General features: G+C 45.7%; 2 protein-coding genes across 3 annotated transcripts in view; one reads left to right on the plus strand and one right to left on the minus strand.

Moving 5' to 3' along the window:
* Positions 1–328, plus strand: part of si:dkey-181m9.8 (protein ELC) — a 51,520-nt gene extending 51,192 nt beyond the window's left edge. For both annotated transcript variants that reach the window (XM_034113863.1, XM_034113865.1), the window contains one exon: positions 217–328. The gene's annotated coding sequence lies outside the window, so the exon portion shown is untranslated. The remainder of the gene's footprint in view (positions 1–216) is intronic.
* An 11,525-nt stretch (positions 329–11,853) lies between these two features.
* Positions 11,854–20,851, minus strand: impa1 (inositol monophosphatase 1; the record flags this gene model as incomplete). The annotated part of the gene is given in 7 exon segments (XM_034113867.1): positions 11,854–12,064; positions 12,149–12,300; positions 12,660–12,768; positions 12,972–13,080; positions 20,201–20,246; positions 20,414–20,518; positions 20,718–20,851. Coding segments are annotated over 7 exon segments (780 nt in total), but the record flags the coding sequence as incomplete, so codon positions are not given.
* Positions 20,852–22,357: the final 1,506 nt, after the last annotated feature.

Consider the following 22,357-nt stretch of genomic DNA (forward strand, 5'->3'; position numbering starts at 1 on the left):
ACACACATATATATACATTTATAAATGTGTAATAAATAAATGTGTATTAAGGAGGTGTGTGTGTGTGTGTGTGTGTGTGTGTGTGTGTGTGTGTGTGTGTGTGTGTGTGTGTGTGTGTGTGTGTGTGTGTGTGTGTGTGTGTGTGTGTGTGTGTGTGTGTGTGTGTGTGTGTGTGTGTGTGTGTGGTGTGTTGTGTGTGTGTTGTGTGTGTGTCAGAGTGTCCGGGCTGCAGCAGTGTGTTCAGTGTCTCCAGAGGGGGCTGTCTTCACTTCACCTGCTCCCAGTGTCAGCACCAGTTCTGTGGAGGCTGCAGACAGACCTTCAGCCCAGGAGCGGTATGCACTGTTATTATTATTATTATTATTGTTATTATTATTATTATTATCATTATTATTATCATTATTATTGACCCCCATCAGGATTAAATCCACCAGACTCAGAGACAGTTTCATCCCACAGGACAATAGAGTCTTGAATCTTTGTATTATTGTTATTGTTAGAGACTCTCCCTGGTCCCCGGCTTGAGCTTCAATCTCAGGATCCATGTACCTGTGATCCTCTCCAGAGTGGAAGTAGTGATCACATACAGAGCATCAGCTAGTTCCTGAACAGTGTCCTTTCCTGAACAAAATACTGAGTTTTTTCTCAAAATGTTGGTTTTTGACATTCTGGAGTCGATGAGTTAAACATTTCCAACATGTCCGCTAGCGCCACCTATATGTAAAACATTTTTGAAAAATATACATAGTCGCACCGTAACTCAGATGGATCTGAAATTTTGCACACTTATCCGGGTGGACCTGCTCTACATAAAGTCCTCTTGAACCCCTAAGCTCCGCCTACTTTGATGTTTTTAAATTAGCATAATGTTAAAAACAGTGCAATATTATCCTAAATGTCAATGTTTTGTTTATCAACACCAATCTCAGTATACAGCATCGGTGGAGGGTCACACACATTACAGGAAATGAGCATGTTCAGTTAATAAATATGGCCGCCATTAATCAAAACGTACTAGCAAAAAGGCGGGGCTTAAAAAGAAATGCTCATAACTCATCCACAATGTATCCATTCACCACAGATTTCGGTGGATAGGTTCAGTCTGTGTTGGGGAATAGGCACACCAAAGCATTTTCATTTTGGACTATAGGGGGCGCTAAAAACACCACCAATTTATAACTCCAGAACGGATTGACGAAAATAAAAAAAAATGTTTTAGACATACTCTGGGGGTGACTATGAACTGAGATTTAAAGTGTCGCAACAAATGCAGAATGTGGGCGTGGCCTATACATTTTTTTTAAATTGCGATAGCATAAAATGAGCTTCGGACGCAACACTTGGGACACACGTCACACCCCACGACCTTTTCGAGAATGTAAGTAAAAATCGTAATTTTTAAAAAAAACTGCTCACTAGCGCCCCCTATTGTGTGGTAGTCACATATAGTTTCTCAGAACTTCACGAACTTTGGCACAGACATTCCTCATGGAATTGCGGACATATTTCTATTTAGCTTCCATTAGCCCCGCTAAAAAGTCGGCCATTTTGAAAAATGTGCGTTTTTCATGCATTTTAAGGACATTTTTGTGAACTCCTCCTAGGGGAATGATCGGAAAGATTCCAATCCAGGACAAGTTCAGCCCCTATCCAATATGATGCTAAATTGTGAAGCCAATTTTTGATAGCTCAATCGTGGAGGTCGTAAGCTTACAGCGAATACACAGTTTTTGACGATTTACATGTCACAAATTAATCCAAACTACTCGCATACAGTTTTACCGATATTCACGAAACGCTGTATATACATTGCTATTCTGATTGCACACATATTTCAAATTGCCTTCCATTAGCCCCGCCCCCCAGGAAGTCGGCCATTTTTTTAAATGTGCGTATTTCATGCATTTTAAGCACATTTTTGCAAACTCCTCCTAGGGAAATGATCGAAAAAATTCCAATCCAGGAAAAATTCAGCCCATATCCAATATAACGCTAAATTGCGAATAAAATAGTTGCTAGCTCAAACGGGGAGCTCGTAAGCGAACGGAGAATGTACCATTTTTGACGATTTACATGTCACAAATTAATCCGAACTACTACATTTCCATTTTTGGAAACATTTACAAAGTCGCACCGTAACTCCAAATGACCTGAAATTGTGCACACTTATTCGGGTGGACCTACTCTACATATTATCTCCTCGAACCCCAAAGCTCCGCCTACTTGACTATTTTTAAATTAGCATAATGTTAAAAACAGTGAAATATTTACTTAAATTTCAATTTTTTTGTTTTTCAACGCCAAACTTAGTATACAGCATCGGTGGAGGGTCAGACACATTACCGTAGAAAATTACCATGTTCAGTCGATAAATATGGCCGTCATTAATCTAAACGTGTTCACAAAAAGGCGGGGCTTAGAAATAAATGCTCATAACTCATCAACAATGTATCCAAATAACACACATTTTGGTGGATAGGTTCAGTCTGTGTTGGGGAATCGGCACACAAAGGTATTTTCATTTTGGACTATAGGGGGCGCCAAAAACACGACAAATGTATAACTCAAGAAAGGATGGACGAAATATTTCTTTTTTAGACATACTCTGGGGGTGAGTATGAACTTATATTTAAAGTGTCTCAACAAATGACGAATGTGGGCGTGGCCTGCGTTTTTTCATGCATATTAAGCACATTTTTGCTATTTCCTCATAGGAAAATGATCAAAAAAATTCCAATCCAGGACAACTTAAGCGCATATCCAATGTGATGCTACATCGCAAAGGAATAGTCGTTCGCTCGAACGGGGAGCTCGTAGGCTAAAAAGCACAATTTTTGACCATTTATATGTCAGATAAGCTACTGATACCTGCCTGTCTGCCTGGCACATCAACTCTCTCACACACACACACACACACGCACACAGACACACACACACACACACACACACATAGACACACACACACACCGCCTCTGCTGGCGGCAAATTCAATTACAACAGACACCTATACACTCCACAACACACATACAGCTCCCAAAGCATATAATGTATATCAGGCTACAGCCCTTGTATATTTTATTATGTGAAGCACTATATGGTTTCATGAATAATATCTACTCTTTACTTGTAGATATCTAATAAAGCATACAAATAATGTGTGCAATGTAGGCCTGTTACATATATTATTGCTGTTCTCACTGTAAACATCGCGTCTGAATGAAAGCAGTTGTATAATAAATAGCCTAACATCCAGGGGAGATGTGATTAGTGAGTAAACAAACGGTAAAGGGCAGAAAGTCTGATGCACATTTGATCATCTTAAATAACTTATAATCACAACGGGAACAGTTTGCAGAGCTGTGCTTCGTTGACATAAGTCCAGCCATGCGTCACGCCTCTTTTAAACATCACTGTTGCCTGAAATCGACTCCGGAGAATACATCAGTGTACCCTCGGTTATAGCTCCTCCAGAGAGACTCCTCTCTCCTCTCTCCTCTCTCCTCTCTCCTCTCTCCTCTCCTCTCTCCTCTAAATCAGTGTACCCTCGGTTATAGCTCCTCCAAAGAGACTCCTCTCTCCTCTCTCCTCTCTCCTCTCTCCTCTCTCCTCTCTCCTCTAAATCAGTGTACCCTCGGTTATAGCTCCTCCAAAGAGACTCCTCTCCTCTCTCCTCTCTCCTCTCTCCTCTCTCCTCTCTCTCCTCCTCCCCTCTCCTCTCTCCCTCTCTCCTCTCTCCTCTCTCCTCTCTCCTCTCTCCTCTCTCCTCTAAATCAGTGTACCCTCGGTTACGGCTCCTCCAAAGAGACTCCTCTCTCCTCTCTCCTCTCTCCCCTCTCTTCCTCTCTCCTCTCTCCTCTCTCCTCTAAATCAGTGTATCCTCTCGGTTAATAGCCTCCTCCAAAGAGACGTCCTCTGCTCTCTCCTCTCTCCTCTCTCCTCTCTCCTCTCTCCCTCTCCCTCTCTCTCCTCTCTCCTCTCTCCTCTCTCCTCTCTCCTCTCTCCTCTCTCCTCTAAATCAGTGTATCCTCGGTTACGGCTCCTCCACACAGCCTCCTCAATAAACGATCCTCGACGAGCCTTGAGAGACATTTGTTTTCCTTCGAGATGGCGCGCCCACATCCGTTTCCGGGTCGCTGCCGGAGGACCTGGGAGTCTGGGACGCGAAAATCATAGAAATGACAAACGGCTCATTTCGGAGGACTCGCGTGTCTGCTTGATGCCGGGACGACCGGCGAACCTCCCCGACAGGCGCACGGACGCGAAGGCCCGCCCACAACTGCGTGCACGTCTGTGACCGCAGTTTTAATTATTGTTGTTGTTGTTGTTGCTGTTGTTGTTGGTGGTGTTTTTATATTATGATTGTGTCCTCAGGCCTGCAGGTTCTCCACTTCCTGTGGGGGGAGGGGTCTGCACGCCCATCACCCCCGAGACTGTCTGTATCACCTGAGAGACTGGAGAGTGTCCCGCCTCCTGCTGCTGCTGCAGGTACACACACACACACACACACACACACACACACACACACACACACACACACACACACACACACACACACACACACACACACACACACACACACACACACACACACACAGACACACACACACACACACAGAGAGAGAGACAGACACACACACACACACACACATTAACCTGAAGTAATGAAGGTGTGTTCAGGTGTCTCTGTGTCTTAGTGTTACAGAGTGTCTCCCTCCGGCTGTGACTCCGCCCCTCTCAGATCACCTGACTCACACACAGGTGAGGCTCCACCTGTAGATGTAGTGAGAAAAGCATCGGGTCACCTGGATCCTTCTGCTGTGTTCAGGGTCTGATGCTGTGTTCAGGTGTGGGTATGATGCTGTGCTCAGGTGTGTGTATGATGCTGTGTTCAGGTGTGTGTATGATGCTGTGTTCAGGTGTGTGTATGATGCTGTGTGTATGATGCTGTGTTCAGGTGTGTGTATGATGCTGTGTTCAGGTGTGTGTATGATGCTGTGTGTATGATGCTGTGTTCAGGTGTGTGTATGATGCTGTGTGTATGATGCTGTGCTCAGGTGTGTGTATGATGCTGTGCTCAGGTGTGTGTATGATGCTGTGCTCAGGTGTGTGTATGATGCTGTGTGTATGATGCTGTGCTCAGGTGTGTGTATGATGCTGTGTTCAGGTGTGTGTATGATGCTGTGTGTATGATGCTGTGTTCAGGTGTGTGTATGATGCTGTGCTCAGGTGTGTGTATGATGCTGTGTGTATGATGCTGTGCTCAGGTGTGTGTATGATGCTGTGTTCAGGTGTGTGTATGATGCTGTGTGTATGATGCTGTGTTCAGGTGTGTGTTATGATGCTGTGTGTATGATGCTGTGCTCAGGTGTGTGTATGATGTGTGTGTGTATGATGCTGTGCTCAGGTGTGTGTATGATGCTGTGTTCAGGTGTGTGTATGATGCTGTGTGTATGATGCTGTGTTCAGGTGTGTGTATGATGCTGTGTGTATGATGCTGTGCTCAGGTGTGTGTATGATGCTGTGCTCAGGTGTGTGTATGATGCTGTGTGTATGATGCTGTGCTCAGGTGTGTGTATGATGCTGTGTGTATGATGCTGTGTTCAGGTGTGTGTATGATGCTGTGTTCAGGTGTGTGTATGATGCTGTGCTCAGGTGTGTGTATGATGCTGTGTGTATGATGCTGTGTATGAGTTGTGTGTGTATGATGCTGTGATCAGGTGTGGTATGATGCTGTGTGTAGGATGCTGTGTTCAGGTGTGTGTATGATGCTGGGTGTATGATGCTGTGCTCAGGTGTGTGTATGATGCTGTGTGTAATGATGCTGTGTATCAGGTGTGTGTATGATGCTGTGCTCAGGTGTGTGGTATGATGCTGTGTGTATGATGCTGTGTTTCAGGTGTGTGTATGATGCTGTTGATCTGCAGGTGTGTGTATGATGCTGTGTCAGGTGTAGGTGTTGATGCTGTGCTCAGGTGGGTGGTATGATGCTGTGTGTATGATGCTGTGTTCAGGTGTGTGTATGATGCTGTTGTATGATGCTGTGGCTCAGGTGTGTGTTATGATGCTGTGCTCAGGTGTGTGTAGTGATGCGGTGGTGTATGATGCTGTGTTCAGGGTGTGTGTATGATGCTGTGTGTATGATGCTGTGTTCAGGTGTGTGTATGATGCTGTGTGTATGATGCTGTGCTCAGGTGTGTGTATGATGCTGTGCTCAGGTGTGTGTATGATGCTGTGTGTATGATGCTGTGCTCAGGTGTGTGTATGATGCTGTGTGTATGATGCTGTGTTCAGGTGTGTGTATGATGCTGTGTGTATGATGCTGTGTTCAGGTGTGTGTATGATGCTGTGTTCAGGTGTGTGTATGATGCTGTGTGTATGATGCTGTGTTCAGGGTGTGTATGATGCTGTGTATGATGCTGTGCTCAGGTGTGTGTATGATGCTGTGCTCAGGTGTGTGTATGATGCTGTGTGTATGATGCTGTGCTCAGGTGTGTGTATGATGCTGTGTGTATGATGCTGTGTTCAGGTGTGTGTATGATGCTGTGTTCAGGTGTGTGTATGATGCTGTGCTCAGGTGTGTGTATGATGCTGTGTGTATGATGCTGTGCTCAGGTGTGTGTATGATGCTGTGCTCAGGTGTGTGTATGATGCTGTGTGTATGATGCTGTGTTCAGGTGTGTGTATGATGCTGTGCTCAGGTGTGTGTATGATGCTGTGTGTATGATGCTGTGTGTATGATGCTGTGTTCAGGTGTGTGTATGATGCTGTGCTCAGGTGTGTGTATGATGCTGTGTGTATGATGCTGTGGCTCAGTGTGTGTATGATGCTGTGCTCAGGTGTGTGTATGAATGCTGTGTGTATGATGCTGGTGCTCAGGTGTGTGTATGCTGGTTATGATGCTGTGTTCAGGTGTGTGTATGATGCTGTGTGTATGATGCTGTGCTCAGGTGTGTGTATGATGCTGTGCTCAGGTGTGTGTATGATGCTGTGTGTATGATGCTGTGTTCAGGTGTGTGTATGATGCTGTGTGTATGATGCTGTGTTCAGGTGTGTTTGATGCTGTGTGTATGATGCTGTGCTCAGGTTGTGTATGATGCTGTGCTCAGGTGTGTGTATGATGCTGTGTGTATGATGCTGCAGGTGTGTGTATGATGCTGTGTGATGATCATGTGTTAGGTGGGTGTATGATGCGTTCAGGTTGTGGATGATGCATGTGTACATAGTGTGTGTATGATGCGGTGCTCAGGTGTTGTGTATGATGAGCTGTGTTCAGGTGTGTGTATGAATGCTGTGTTCAGGTGTGTGTATGAATGCTGTGTTCAGGTGGGTGTATGGATATGGCTGTGCTACAGGTGTGTGGTATGATGCTTGTTCAGGGTCTAGTGTGTGTCAGGGGTGTAACTTGGTTTGGAGAAGTGGGGGACACAAAACAGGGGGTCTGGGGGCTTTCCGCAATAAAAACATTTCTCGATATGAATCCATTTCCTGGCATTCTAACAAACATTGTAGGTGACTATTGGTGATAACAAATACAGGCAAAAATGTAGTTGGCCATAAAGATCAATCAATCAATGTTTATTTATATAGCCCAATATCACAAATGTTATCTCCACTGTACATCCTGGTCTCTGATTTGATTTAGTTCCAATAAATCATAATATTGTAACCATTTTTTTGGAGGGGGGCACTGGCCCCTGTTGGCCCCCCCTAGAACCGCCCCTGCCTCTGCTCCTCCGAGTCTGTCCCACAGTAGAGATGGCAAATCCGGATCCTTTTACGGACTCGGAGTCTTCTGAGTCAGTCATTGAAGAGATCCGGATCATACGAGTCCTTTGAGTCATATGAGTCAGCATCACCAAGAGCGTAGAAATCCTACCGGTGAAACCGAAAAGTTGTTGCATTTCACGAGCATATTAAACTAACGTTACATTAACCTCCGCTACACAGTGTATTTTGCTTTAATAAAAAATGTTGATCACAAAAAAAAAGGGTTATTTTGTGATTTGGCAAATCTGAGTCTGCTGTTGACTCGTGCACGAGGACGAGTCTGCTGTTGACTCGTGCATGAGGACGAGTCTGCTGTTGACTCATGCATGAGGACGAGTCTGCTGTTGACTCGTGCATGAGGACGAGTCTGCTGGATCTCTGGATCTGCTGCTATACGGCTACGGCTCTGAGTCCACACGAGTCTGCTGTGTTTTGCACAGTGAGTCAGGATTTGCGAATCTCTGAGTCTGCTGTTGACTCGTGGAACAATAGCCGCGGGAAGTAGGTGTGCTGGAGGCGGGGCTGCGAATGGTGTACATTTGAAAAACTTCATGTTACTGTTGTTGAAATCTCACGAGTCTGCAGGAAGTGAAGGAAGTTCCCTTGATTCAGTGAGTCAGGAATTGCGAATCTGAGTCTGCTGTTGACTCATGCATGATGAGTCAACAGCAGACTCATGCATGATGAGTCTGCTGTTGATGCTGTGTTCAGGTGTGTGTATGATGCTGTGTTCGGGTGTGTGTATGATGCTGTGTTCGGGTGTGTGTATGATGCTGTGTTCGGGTGTGTGTATGATGCTGTGCTCGGGTGTGTGTATGATGCTGTGTTCGGGTGTGTGTATGATGCTGTGTTCGGGTGTGTGTATGATGCTGTGTTCGGGTGTGTGTATGATGCTGTGCTCGGGTGTGTGTATGATGCTGTCTTCAGGGTCTGATGCTGTGTTCAGGTGTGTGTATGATGCTGTGCTCGGGTGTGTGTATGATCAGGGTCTGATGGTGTGTTCAGGTGTGTGTATGATGCTGTGCTCAGGTGTGTGTATGATGCTGTGCTCGGGTGTGTGTATGATCAGGGTCTGATGGTGTGTTCAGGTGTGTGTATGATGCTGTGTTCAGGTGTGTGTATGATGCTGTGCTCAGGTGTGTGTATGATGCTGTGTTCAGGTAGGTGTGTGTATGATGCTGTGTTCAGGTGTGTGTATGATGCTGTGTTCAGGGTCTGATGGTGTGTTCAGGTGTGTGTATGATGCTGTGCTCAGGTGTGTGTATGATGCTGTGTTCAGGTGTGTGTCCAGTGATGGAGGTGAGGGAGGAGAGAGAAGAGGCGTGTGGACGAGCCGCCCCCCCCCAGTACAGAGGACACTGCGAGTGAGCCCCCCCTCATTACACCTGATATTATATAATATATTCATATTACTGTGTTAATGATAACTAGGGTTAATGGTAACAAGGGTTAAGGAGAACGAGGGTTAATGGTAACAAGGGTTAATGGTAACAAGGGTAAATGATGGTGAGGGTTAATGGTAACGACGGTTAAATGATGGTGAGGGTTAATGGTAACGACGGTTAATGGTAACAAGGGTTAATGATGGTGAGGGTTAATGGTAACGATGGTTAACCTGTTAAGCCCTGAGCCTGTTTTTCAGGTCTCAGGCTCTAAATGACATTCCCAGAACAAATGACCATATCTTCCCTTCTAAAAGAGTTAAATTAATAATCTTTTTTCTCAAAGTAATGATAAACCTGTGAGTTGGATGTAGAGAAGTCAGAATCAATATAGATGTTTTTTATTTTAAAGAAAATTCAGATTTTACATAGTAAAAAACTGTAAATTATAGTGTCCGTCCAAAAATTCTTTTTTACTTATAGTGAAAACTACCCTTGGATGATGGGTTAGTAGACTAAAAGCTTTAGGAATCCAAAGTACAACATATAATAAGTACCCTGTATCAAGATTGATGCAAAACAAGTGACATTTGACCTTTTTAGAGAGATTTAGCAAAAAGAAACCACTTCTTGGGTCATTTGGGTGGATTTTCCATATCTCTGGCCCCCCTTACTCGATTTTGATGGTTGACACCTCTTTCTGACCGTTAGAGCCAATAGAATCGAAGGGGGAGTCCCCCAGACACACTCATTGTGAAGAGAAAAGGTGGGGGCTTCGCGCATGTAATTTTCAATCAGAGTGAAACTATCTCTAGCTTTGACATCTGGAAACGGAAAAGCAGTTTTAATGCTTATGGATTATCAGAAATCATTTCAAAGGGACACAGACACATTAGATTAACCTATGGATTAACTTCAGCGTTTTTATCGTTTTAATGCCATTGAAGACCACTTTGGAGAGACTACAGAGCCAAGGTAAAAATGTTAGCATTTTTAGATGCCTAGCGTCACCTGTTTTGATGTCCGTTTTTGCTTATAACGTAATAATTCAGTGGTAATGTCGGTGTCAATCGATTCTGTGTCACCTCACGATGTGAAACGATGTGTTGGATGTGGTGAAAAGATAAATAATAAGGTTTTGTGAGTGATTTTCTAATACAGAAATTCAGAGGCTCAGTGTTAGCATTGTGGGTTTTCTTTTGAAAAAAAAAAAAAAAAGATCAGTTAGATGAGTTTCTTCCCGTTACATGGATATAAAACATTCATAGTTTTATTAAATGAACCTCAGACACCGGTACCGGGGTCTCTCTGGCTTAACAGGTTAATGATAACGAGGGTTAATGGTAACGAGGGTTAATGATGGTGAGGGTTAATGGTGACGAGGGTTAATGATGACGAGGGTTAATGGTGACGAGGGTTAATGGTGACGAGGGTTAATGGTAACGAGGGTTAATGGTGGCGAGGGTTAATGGTGGCGAGGGTTAATGGTGACGAGGGTTAATGATGGCGAGGGTTAATGGTAACGAGGGTTAATGGTGGCGAGGGTTAATGGTGACGAGGGTTAAAGGTGACGAGGGTTAATGGTGACGAGGGTTAAAGGTAACGAGGGTTAATGGTGGTGAGGGTTAATGGTAACGAGGGTTAATGATAACGAGGGTTGATGGTGGTGAGGGTTGATGATGATGAGGGTTAATGGTAACGAGGGTTAATCATGGTGCTTAACGACCCTCAGGTCTCACTTTAAGGAGTGCCTGGTGCAGCTGATCAACCGTTGCCGTGGCGACCCCGCAGTGCTCTTCAGCGTGGCGGAGATGGGGGCAGAGCTTCAGCGCTGGGGTGTTGCCGTGCCGACCAGGAGAGCTGAGGAGGCGGAGCCAGAGTACACAGAACGCCTCCGCACGGTCAGTAACACACACACTGAACACACACTCACTCGCAACACCTCGTTAAATCATTAACGAATCAACTGCAGGTTGTAATGTGTCATCATCCCTTCAGCCAATCACAGCACATGATTCTCTCTTTCTGCAGACTCTGACCAATAGCGTTCCTCTCAGGAAGCATCTCTGACCGCTGCTGTAGCTCCGCCTCCTCACCGACACACCGACCAATCAGACGGCAGCATTTTGTCTCCTTCCTGCTTCCGTTAGTGACGTAATCGTCACCAATTAAGCCGGTGGTGTCTGATTGGCTCCTCGTTTGCAGTGAGAGGACGAATGAAAAGGGAGGAAGACGGAGCGAGCAGCCAATGATCTTCTCTCTCGGTTTCTTGGACTGATGTTCACGTTAACGAGCTGATGATAACGAGCTGATGTTAACGAGCTGATGATAACGAGCTGATGATAACGAGCTGATGCTAACGAGCTGATGCTAACGAGCTGATGCTAACGAGCTGATGCTAACGAGCTGATGCTAACTTTTAGTATTTAAGTGTCCGTCTCTCTCAGTGTTAGCAGCAGTTAGCATGTGCTAACACAGATAGTCTTTTGCAGTTGTTACTCTCCTTAAGGAAATAATTTAACGGGGGGGGGGGGGGGTTTATTCATTTGCTGTGTGTATATATGTATGAAATAAATCTTGAATGGAACAAATGTTTATGTTCATTAATTACTATATCTATGACTTTATAAAGTAAGGGTACTATATAAAGCACCCCCTCTGACTGTTTTTAACCCTTCCCTTCCCAGTAACAGAAGTTGTCCAGTTTTTGTTTTAATCATAAACTTTATTATTCACAAACGTTACAAACAGACCATGCACCTCATGCTGTTTTACCCAGAATGCACGTGTTCAGAGTGAGGGCGCAGCGTCGTCTCTGATTGGACAGAAGCTGTGGATCTCCTGCAGCAGCCGCTCAGCTAGCGCCGGGCTGTTAGCCGCTAGCACCCGGCGGGACATCAGGTCCACCGGCCCGCCTGGACACATAGCATCTGTTAGCTTAGCATCTGTTAGCTTAGCATCTGTTAACTTAGCATCTGTGTGTTAGCGTAGCTCCTCACCCTGCACGTCCATCAGCACGCCCCCCGCCTCCGTCACCAGCAGAGCCCCCGCAGCGATGTCCCACACGTGGATCCCAATCTCATAATACGCCTCCACGCATCCAGAGGCCACCAGACACATGTTGATCGCTGCAGTCCCTGCTCCACGCACTCTATACACACACACACACACACACACACACACACACACACACACACACACACACACACACACACACACACACACACACACACACACACACACACACACACACACACACACACACACACACACAATGAAAATGCATTATGTCACGTTGTTCGATACTCACAGTATATACAAAATGTATGTGGTTTTGGAAATTGAGACTCAATAGCTTCTGTCAATTAGGAGGTCTAATACTGGCCTCCAACAACACACACACACACACACACACACACACACACACACACACACACACACACACACACACACACACACACACACACACACACACACACACACACACACACACACCACACACACACTAACCCGTGTGTAGGGATGCTCAGCACGGCTCTCAGGCTGCAGAAGATTTTCTCCACGACTTCAGGGTCTCTGCTGGAGCCGAACTCTGTGCAGACCATCGCCTGTTGGATATCTGCACAGAGACAGACAGACAGACAGACAGGTGACAGACAGACAGACAGGTGACAGACAGACAGGTGACAGACAGACAGACACACAGACAGACAGACACACAGACAGACAGACAGACAGACAGACTGTTTCACTGCACTATATGAGTATATATATACATATAGTGTATATATACTCATATAGTGTATATACAGTATATGAGACCTTCCTGGCTGGAGACCTGCAGCCTCTCTCCGTTGCAGAAGGCGCCCCCCCCCCTCCTGGCCGTGTACATCTTATCCTCCAGACAGCTGAACACCACCCCAAACTCCATCTGCAGGACACACATATATATACATATATACATATATACAGTACATATACTGCCTTTATATATATCAGTGGTGAGCCGTCAGGGCCTTCAAGGTATCCAGAGAACACCCTCAGATCAAACTAACAACACATCGACTTTGCCCTGGGCCAGACCCTTCACCCCAAAGTGCTCCTGAGGGATTGCCCACAGGATTGAGTATGTGGGTCGCTTTGGATAAAAGCTTCTAACAAGTGGCATGTCATGTGATATAAATACAATGTAATAAAAGAGAATGGCATTTGTGTTGATGATCTGTAATATCACAGAGTCACGTTGATTTGTTTCTCCTTCTCGGACCATGCACGACGCATTTCACTGGTTTTGTGTTAGAAACAAATGCAACCAATCAGATGTGTTTCTGGGTCTCTGGGTCGAATACCCTTCAACCAGGTATTCTATATCCTTGATAGAATGCCCTCACACTGAATGAGAGCGTTTGATTGACAGGTTGATCAACCAATCAGATATTGATTTGTAGCCAATGGGCGTGTTCTTTCAGGGTTCCCCTCGGGTCCAGGAGCTCTAGAAGCTAGTTCACTGGAGAGAGACAGAGGGTCTAGAAGCTAGTTCACTGGAGAGAGACAGAGGGTCTAGAAGCTAGTTCACTGGAGAGAGACAGAGGGTCTAGAAGCTAGTTCACTGGAGAGAGACAGAGGGTCTAGAAGCTAGTTCACTGGAGAGAGACAGAGGGTCTAGAAGCTAGTTCACTGGAGAGAGACAGAGGGTCCAGAAGCTAGTTCACTGGAGAGAGACAGAGGGTCCAGAAGCTAGTTCACTGGAGAGAGACAGAGGGTCCAGAAGGTAGTTCACTGGAGAGAGACAGAGGGTCCAGATGGTAGTTCACTGGAGAGAGACAGAGGGTCTAGAAGGTAGTTCACTGGAGAGAGACAGAGGGTCTAGAAGGTAGTTCACTGGAGAGAGACAGAGGGTCTAGAAGGTAGTTCACTGGAGAGAGACAGAGGGTCTAGAAGCTAGTTCACTGGAGAGAGACAGAGGGTCTAGAAGGTAGTTCACTGGAGAGAGACAGAGGGTCCAGAAGCTAGTTCACTGGAGAGAGACAGAGGGTCCAGAAGCTAGTTCACTGGAGAGAGACAGAGGGTCTAGAAGGTAGTTCACTGGAGAGAGACAGAGGGTCTAGAAGCTAGTTCACTGGAGAGAGACAGAGGGTCTAGAAGGTAGTTCACTGGAGAGAGACAGAGGGTCTAGAAGGTAGTTCACTGGAGAGAGACAGAGGGTCTAGAAGGTAGTTCACTGGAGAGAGACAGAGGGTCTAGAAGCTAGTTCACTGGAGAGAGACAGAGGGTCTAGAAGGTAGTTCACTGGAGAGAGACAGAGGGTCTAGAAGGTAGTTCACTGGAGAGACAGAGGGTCTAGAAGGTAGTTCACTGGAGAGAGACAGAGGGTCTAGAAGGTAGTTCACTGGAGAGAGACAGAGGGTCTAGAAGCTAGTTCACTGGAGAGAGACAGAGGGTCTAGAAGGTAGTTCACTGGAGAGAGACAGAGGGTCTAGAAGCTAGTTCACTGGAGAGAGACAGAGGGTCTAGATGGTAGTTCACTGGAGAGAGACAGAGGGTCCAGAAGGTAGTTCACTGGAGAGAGACAGAGGGTCTAGAAGGTAGTTCACTGGAGAGAGACAGAGGGTCTAGATGGTAGTTCACTGGAGAGAGACAGAGGGTCTAGAAGGTAGTTCACTGGAGAGAGACAGAGGGTCTAGATGGTAGTTCACTGGAGAGAGACAGAGGGTCTAGAAGGTAGTTCACTGGAGAGAGACAGAGGGTCTAGAAGGTAGTTCACTGGAGAGAGACAGAGGGTCTAGAAGGTAGTTCACTGGAGAGAGACAGAGGGTCTAGAAGGTAGTTCACTGGAGAGAGACAGAGGGTCTAGAAGGTAGTTCACTGGAGAGAGACAGAGGGTCTAGAAGGTAGTTCACTGGAGAGAGACAGAGGGTCCAGAACAGGGGTGGGCAATTATTTTTTACAAGGGGCCACTTCAGAAACTCGAGCTGTGTTGGGGGGCCGAATCAAAAATAAGTTGAACTTAATTCTGCTCAATATACCAATACTGAAAAGGTGTTTTACAGTATGTTAAAGATAAGAAATGAATCAGCTTTATACAAAAAGAAATGAGTGCTTTTGACTTTTTGTTTTTCAGTTCATTTGACTTGTTCAGTGAGAAAAATCCAGTCTGTCTTGGGCTTGAACAAGTGCACGGAAATCTGGTTCAATGTCTGAGGTGGATATGCGAAGGACAGCTGAGAGGTGATCATCAGTGATAGAGGATCTGTATCTGGATTTGTTGAACTTCATCACTGAGAATGTTCACATATGTAGGTAGATCCAAAGAGGACCCATCATCTTCTGAGCACGTCTCCTGATGTGTGGAAAGTTCTCCTCTTTCAGGGAAGAGTAAAACTCAGGCAGTGAGACTGACCTGCTCTGACAGAAGTGTGTCAGACTGCAGGTCAATGAGCTGAACATCACTGGGTGCATCATCCACATGGCATGTAAATGGGGAAAAGATCATGTTCATTTCATTCTCAACTGTTTTGAAGTCTTTAAATCGCCTTGAAAACTCACCATGCAGTGCTTCTAACATGGATGAGTACCTCTGGAGGTGATCAGCTGATGGTGTGGCTTCCTTCAGTGTTGGCAAGTGCGTGAGAATGTTGTCCTCCATTTGGCTTGAGAGAAGCTGCAGCTTTCTCATGAAAGCCTTCACTGCACTGTACATGTCATGCACAAAAAGGCCCTTGCCTTGCAGACATTTAGTTCACTCATTAGTGCAGTCACATCTACAGCAAAACCAAGGTCTGCCATCCAGTCTGCATCTGAAAGCTGTGGGATGTCGTTTCCTTTCTTCACACAGAAGTCTTGAATCTCTTCTCTCAGGTCCCATACTCTTTTCAGCACTTTGCCCAGGCTGAGCCACCTGACAGCTGCATGGTAGGGTATGTCACGATGTTCAGTCTCACTTTCCTCCAAAAGTGCAACAAACTGTCTGTGATTCAATGCTCTTGCCCTGATGAAGTTAACTATTTTAGTTACAACATCAACAACATGGTTACTTTTTAACACTGACTTACACAACACTTCCTGATGTATAATACAATGCAAAAATACCTATTTCTGCTCAGGGTTAATTTCTGTCACTTTATCCTGCATTCTCTTCAATAGTCCAACATTTTTCCCTGTCAGATTTGGACAACCATCCGTTGTCACGCCTGCCAGCTTGTCCCATTTCAGTCCCAACTTTTCCACACATGCATTTACCTCCGTGAACAAATCACTCCCTGTTGTTGTACCTTTCATTGACTGCATGGCTGCCAGCTCCTCCGTGATTTTGAAGTCTGTAGTTATCCCACGTAGGAAGATGAGTAGCTGGGCAGTGTCACGTACATCGCAGCTCTCATCCAAAGCCAAGGACAAAAAGTCAAAGTTGACCGCTCTGTTCTGCAGCTGAAGCTCCAGATTTCCCGCGATGTCCTCAATCCTCCTCGTAACAGTGCGTCGGGAGAGCGGCACTTTCTCAAATGCCTCCTTTTTCTCCGGGCATATTAGTGTCCAACAAACACTCCTTAATGAACTCTCCCTCCGAAAACGGTTAACTTTTAAGACATAACTCGTCTTGACAGCTGCATCTCTGGATGTGGAATGTTTTGTGAAAATGTGTTGTTGGCTTTGCAGCTTAGCTAGCAAAGCATCCGACCCCTTTGCCCGCTCTTCCTCAGACAGGTTCTTGTATTTATCTGCGTGTTTGGTAGCATAGTGGCGACTCAAATTGTACTCCTTGAACACAGCGACCTGCGCACCACAAACTAAACACACAGCTTTACCTTTCACTTCTGTAAATAAATACTTAGCGGTCCATGTCTTGTTGAAACAGAGGGTCTAGATGGTAGTTCACTGGAGAGAGACAGAGGGTCTAGAAGGTAGTTCACTGGAGAGAGACAGAGGGTCTCGATGGTAGTTCACTGGAGAGAGACAGAGGGTCTAGATGGTAGTTCACTGGAGAGAGACAGAGGGTCTAGATGGTAGTTCACTGGAGAGAGACAGAGGGTCTCGATGGTAGTTCACTGGAGAGAGACAGAGGGTCTCGATGGTAGTTCACTGGAGAGAGACAGAGGGTCTAGATGGTAGTTCACTGGAGAGAGACAGAGGGTCTAGATGGTAGTTCACTGGAGAGAGACAGAGGGTCTAGATGGTAGTTCACTGGAGAGAGACAGAGGGTCTCGATGGTAGTTCACTGGAGAGAGACAGAGGGTCTAGATGGTAGTTCACTGGAGAGAGACAGAGGGTCTCGATGGTAGTTCACTGGAGAGAGACAGAGGGTCTAGATGGTAGTTCACTGGAGAGAGACAGAGGGTCTAGAAGGTAGTTCACTGGAGAGAGACAGAGGGTCTCGATGGTAGTTCACTGGAGAGAGACAGAGGGTCTAGATGGTAGTTCACTGGAGAGAGACAGAGGGTCTAGATGGTAGTTCACTGGAGAGAGACAGAGGGTCTAGAATGGTAGTTCACTGGAGAGAGACAGAGGGTCTCGATGGTAGTTCACTGGAGAGAGACAGAGGGTCTCGATGGTAGTTCACTGGAGAGAGACAGAGGGTCTCGATGGTAGTTCACTGGAGAGAGACAGAGGGTCTAGAAGGTAGTTCAAATGGAGAGAGACAGAGGGTCTCGATGGTAGTTCACTGGAGAGAGACAGAGGGTCTAGAAGCTAGTTCACTGGAGAGAGACAGAGGGTCTCGATGGTAGTTCACTGGAGAGAGACAGAGGGTCTAGAAGGTAGTTCACTGGAGAGAGACAGAGGGTCTCGATGGTAGTTCACTGGAGAGAGACAGAGGGTCTCGATGGTAGTTCACTGGAGAGAGACAGAGGGTCTCGATGGTAGTTCACTGGAGAGAGACAGAGGGTCTCGATGGTAGTTCACTGGAGAGAGACAGAGGGTCTAGAAGGTAGTTCACTGGAGAGAGACAGAGGGTCTAGATGGTAGTTCACTGGAGAGAGACAGAGGGTCTAGAAGCTAGTTCACTGGAGAGAGACAGAGGGTCTAGATGGTAGTTCACTGGAGAGAGACAGAGGGTCTAGAAGGTAGTTCACTGGAGAGAGACAGAGGGTCTAGAAGGTAGTTCACTGGAGAGAGACAGAGGGTCTAGAAGGTAGTTCACTGGAGAGAGACAGAGGGTCTCGATGAATGCCACGGAGCAATTCATTTGTTTTGTTGTGTTAACGCTGAAATGGAAACAGGTGAAGATGATGTTGTGACTAACCCTAACCCTAACCCTTCAAAAGACCACCATTCAGTGAAGAGACGGACATTATAACGGCGAGGGGGGGGGGGGGGGGGGGGGGGGGGTGTCTACAGAAGGTCCAGATGTGATAGACACGGTTAACCTCTGATATATATATAATGTTATGGCTGATCTGTGTATACATCTGTGTGTGTGTGTGTACATGTGTGTGTGTGTGTGTACATGTGTGTGTGTGTGTGTACATGTGTGTGTGTGTGTGTATACATGTGTGTGTGTGTGTGTACATGTGTGTGTGTGTGTGTACATGTGTGTGTGTGTGTGTATACATGTGTGTGTGTGTGTGTATACATCTGTGTGTGTGTGTGTACATGTGGTGTGTGTGTGTACATGTGTGTGTGTGTGTGTATACATGTGTGTGTGTGTGTGTGTGTACATTGTGTGTGGTGGTGTACATGTGTGTGTGTGTGTGTGTACTGTTGTGTGTGTGGTATGTGGTATACATGTGTGTGTGTGTGTGTACATGTGTTGTGTGTGTGTGTATACATGTGTGTGTGTGGTGTGTACATGTTGTGTGTGTGTGTATACATGTGGTGGTGTTGTTGTGTGATGTGTGTTGTGTGTGTTACATGTGGGTTGTGTGTGTGTGTGTGTGTGTGTTGTGTTGTGGGTGTGTGTGTGTGTGTGTACATGTGTGTGTGTGTGTGTATACATGTGTGTGTGTGTGTGTGTGTGTGTACATGTGTGTGTGTGTGTGTATACATCTGTGTGTGTGTGTGTATACATGTGTGTGTGTGTGTATACATGTGTGTGTGTATACATGTGTGTGTATATATGATGTGTGTGTGTGTGTGTGTGTATATATGATGTGTGTATATATGTGTGTGTATATGATGTGTGTATATATGATGTGTGTGTATATATGATGTGTGTGTATATGATGTGTGTGTATATATGTGTGTGTATATATGTGTGTGTATATATGTTTGTGTGTTTATATGTGTGTGTGTATATTGTATACACACATGTATACACGTGTGTGTGTATACATGTGTGTGTATACATGTGTGTGTGTGTATACATGTGTGTATACATGTGTGTGTGTTTACATGTGTGTGTGTATATGTGTGTGTATACATGTGTGTGTATACATGTGTGTGTGTGTGTGTGTGTGTATACATGTGTGTGTATACATGTGTGTGTGTATACATGTGTGTGTATACATGTGTGTGTGTATACATGTGTGTGTGTATACATGTGTGTGTGTGTGTGTATATGATGTGTGTGTATATATGATGTGTGTGTATATAATGTGTTGTTGTATACATGTGTGTGTATACATGTGTGTGTGTGTATACATGTGTGTGTATACATGTGTGTGTATATATGTGTGTGTATACATGTGTGTGTGTATACATGTGTGTGTGTATACATGTGTGTGTATACATGTGTGTGTATACATGTGTGTGTGTATACATGTGTGTGTATACATGTGTGTGTGTGTGTGTGTATATGATGTGTGTGTATATATGTGTGTGTATATATGTGTGTGTATATATGATGTGTGTGTATATGATGTGTGTGTATATATGATGTGTGTGTATATATGTGTGTATATATGATGTGTGTATATATGATGTGTGTGTATATATGATGTGTGTGTATATGATGTGTGTGTATATAGTATACACACATGTTATACACGTGTGTGGTGTATACATGTGTGTATACATGTGTGTGTGTGTATACATGTGTGTGTATACATGTGTGTGTGTTTACATGTGTGTGTATATATGTATACACACTTGTACAGGAACAGGTGTTGGTGGAGTCTCACCTGCTTGTTGACAGAGAAGCCGATGGAAATAGCGACAAAAGGAAATCTACAGAGCAGAGGATCAGTGAGTCACACAGGTGATCAATACACACCTCCACAGGTGATCAATACACACCTCCACAGGTGATCAATACACACCTCCACAGGTGATCAATACACACCTCCACAGGTGATCAATACACACCTCCACAGGTAACACAGAGTTAAACTCACGCGTGCACGAAGTTGGTGGTCCCGTCGATGGGGTCGATGATCCAGGTGGGCTCATCACTCAGGACACAGGGCTCACCTGCAGCTACTGACTCCTCCCCTATGAACCTACACACACACACACACACACACACACACACACACACACACACACACACACACACACACACCACACACACACACACCACACACACACACACACACACACACACACCACATCACACACACACACACATCACACACACACTATAAACAAAACTGTGATGGGGTGTGGGCTTGGCATGTGAAGGGGGCGCGGGCTTCTCACCTGTGCATTGGGAACTTGTCCTTCACTGATTGGATGATCAGCTGCTCCACCTGCTGGTCAGTCTGAGTCACCAAATCCACCGAGCAGCTCTTCGTCATCACAGAGCGCTCCACCTGCAGCGCAGCACACACCACCTGCACACACACACACACACACACACACACACACACACACACACCACACACACACCACACACACACACACACACACACACACACACACACACACACACACCACACACCACACACACACACACACACACCACACACACACACACACACACACACACACACATTTGTTGTATTGGTTTGAAGGACACATAATATACAATGATCAGTACAACACAGTATAATATTCAGATGTTACTGCACTGATTAGTAATGACATGTACAACTGAGTATATTGTGTATATTGAGTATATTGTGTATATTTGAGTATTTCTGTGTATATAGTGTATATTATAGTGTATATTTGAGTATATAGTAGCACACACACACACACACACACCCACACCTCCCCCGCTCCTCCTCGCTGTCTTCTCTGCCAGCTCCATGGCTTCTTTCCAGGCGTCGGCCATGTTGAAGTTCTTCTGGAGGAGAAACAGGAAGAGTCACTTTCCCCTTCAAAACAAAAGCTCAAAGGTGTTCCACCTCAGGAGGTTCATATCACAATATCTTTAATAATATCTTTCTGATGTTCTTCAAAGGTCCCATGTCATGCTGGTTATCACCCATCAGAGTCTGCAGAGTCTCTACCCCTCAGAGTGCACCCTGTAGAGAGTAAGCTCTAACACAGAGAAGACCTGCTGCCCTGAACGCCTCGCTGGGGATTCTCTTTTTACATTGTTTGCTTCTGGGTATAGTGACGTGACACACACACACACACACACACACACACACACACACACACACACACACACACACACACACACACACACACACACACACACACACACACACACACACACACACACACACCACACACACACACACACACACACACACACACCACCACACACCACACACACACACCACACACCCACAGCCTGGCTGTGAGTGGTGTGTGTTGTGAGTGTGTGTGTGTGTGTGCTTGGGCTGGTTTCGGGCTGGGTTTCTCTGTGTCTCGCTGTCTCTCGACCCCCCGGAGCACCCAGGAAACGACCCCAGTAAACCCAAGCTCTCACTGTCCGCTCCTCGAGCCTCACAGGGCGGAGCAGCGAGCCCCCCAACGTCCCCCCAACACGGCACCCCAGACCCCACGCAGCATTCCCCTCTGTTTGTCATTACTGGGGTCATTTTCTGGTTGCTAACAAACGCCATTGTAAAACATAATCTCTAATGTTCAGCTGTAACGCTGGTGGACCAATCAGAGCAGAGTGGGCGAGCTGACCAATCAGAGCACAGTGGGCTCACAGGAGGGGGGGGGGGGCAGGAGCTCCAACAAGCCGTTTAGGACAGAGAGTGAATACACAGACTATACAGAGATGCTGTATGAGAAACCCTAACCCTAACCCATTTGAAGAAATCTCAAAACTGTCGCGTAGATGTCTTCACGGCTGGACTGTTTAGCACACATGTGAATTTTGAGCACTTTTTGAGAGAAGAGAGAGAGAGAGAGAGAGAGAGAGAGAGAGAGAGAGA

Source organism: Trematomus bernacchii, unplaced genomic scaffold (genome assembly GCF_902827165.1).
Source record: "Trematomus bernacchii unplaced genomic scaffold, fTreBer1.1, whole genome shotgun sequence".
Lineage (NCBI taxonomy): Eukaryota > Metazoa > Chordata > Actinopteri > Perciformes > Nototheniidae > Trematomus > Trematomus bernacchii.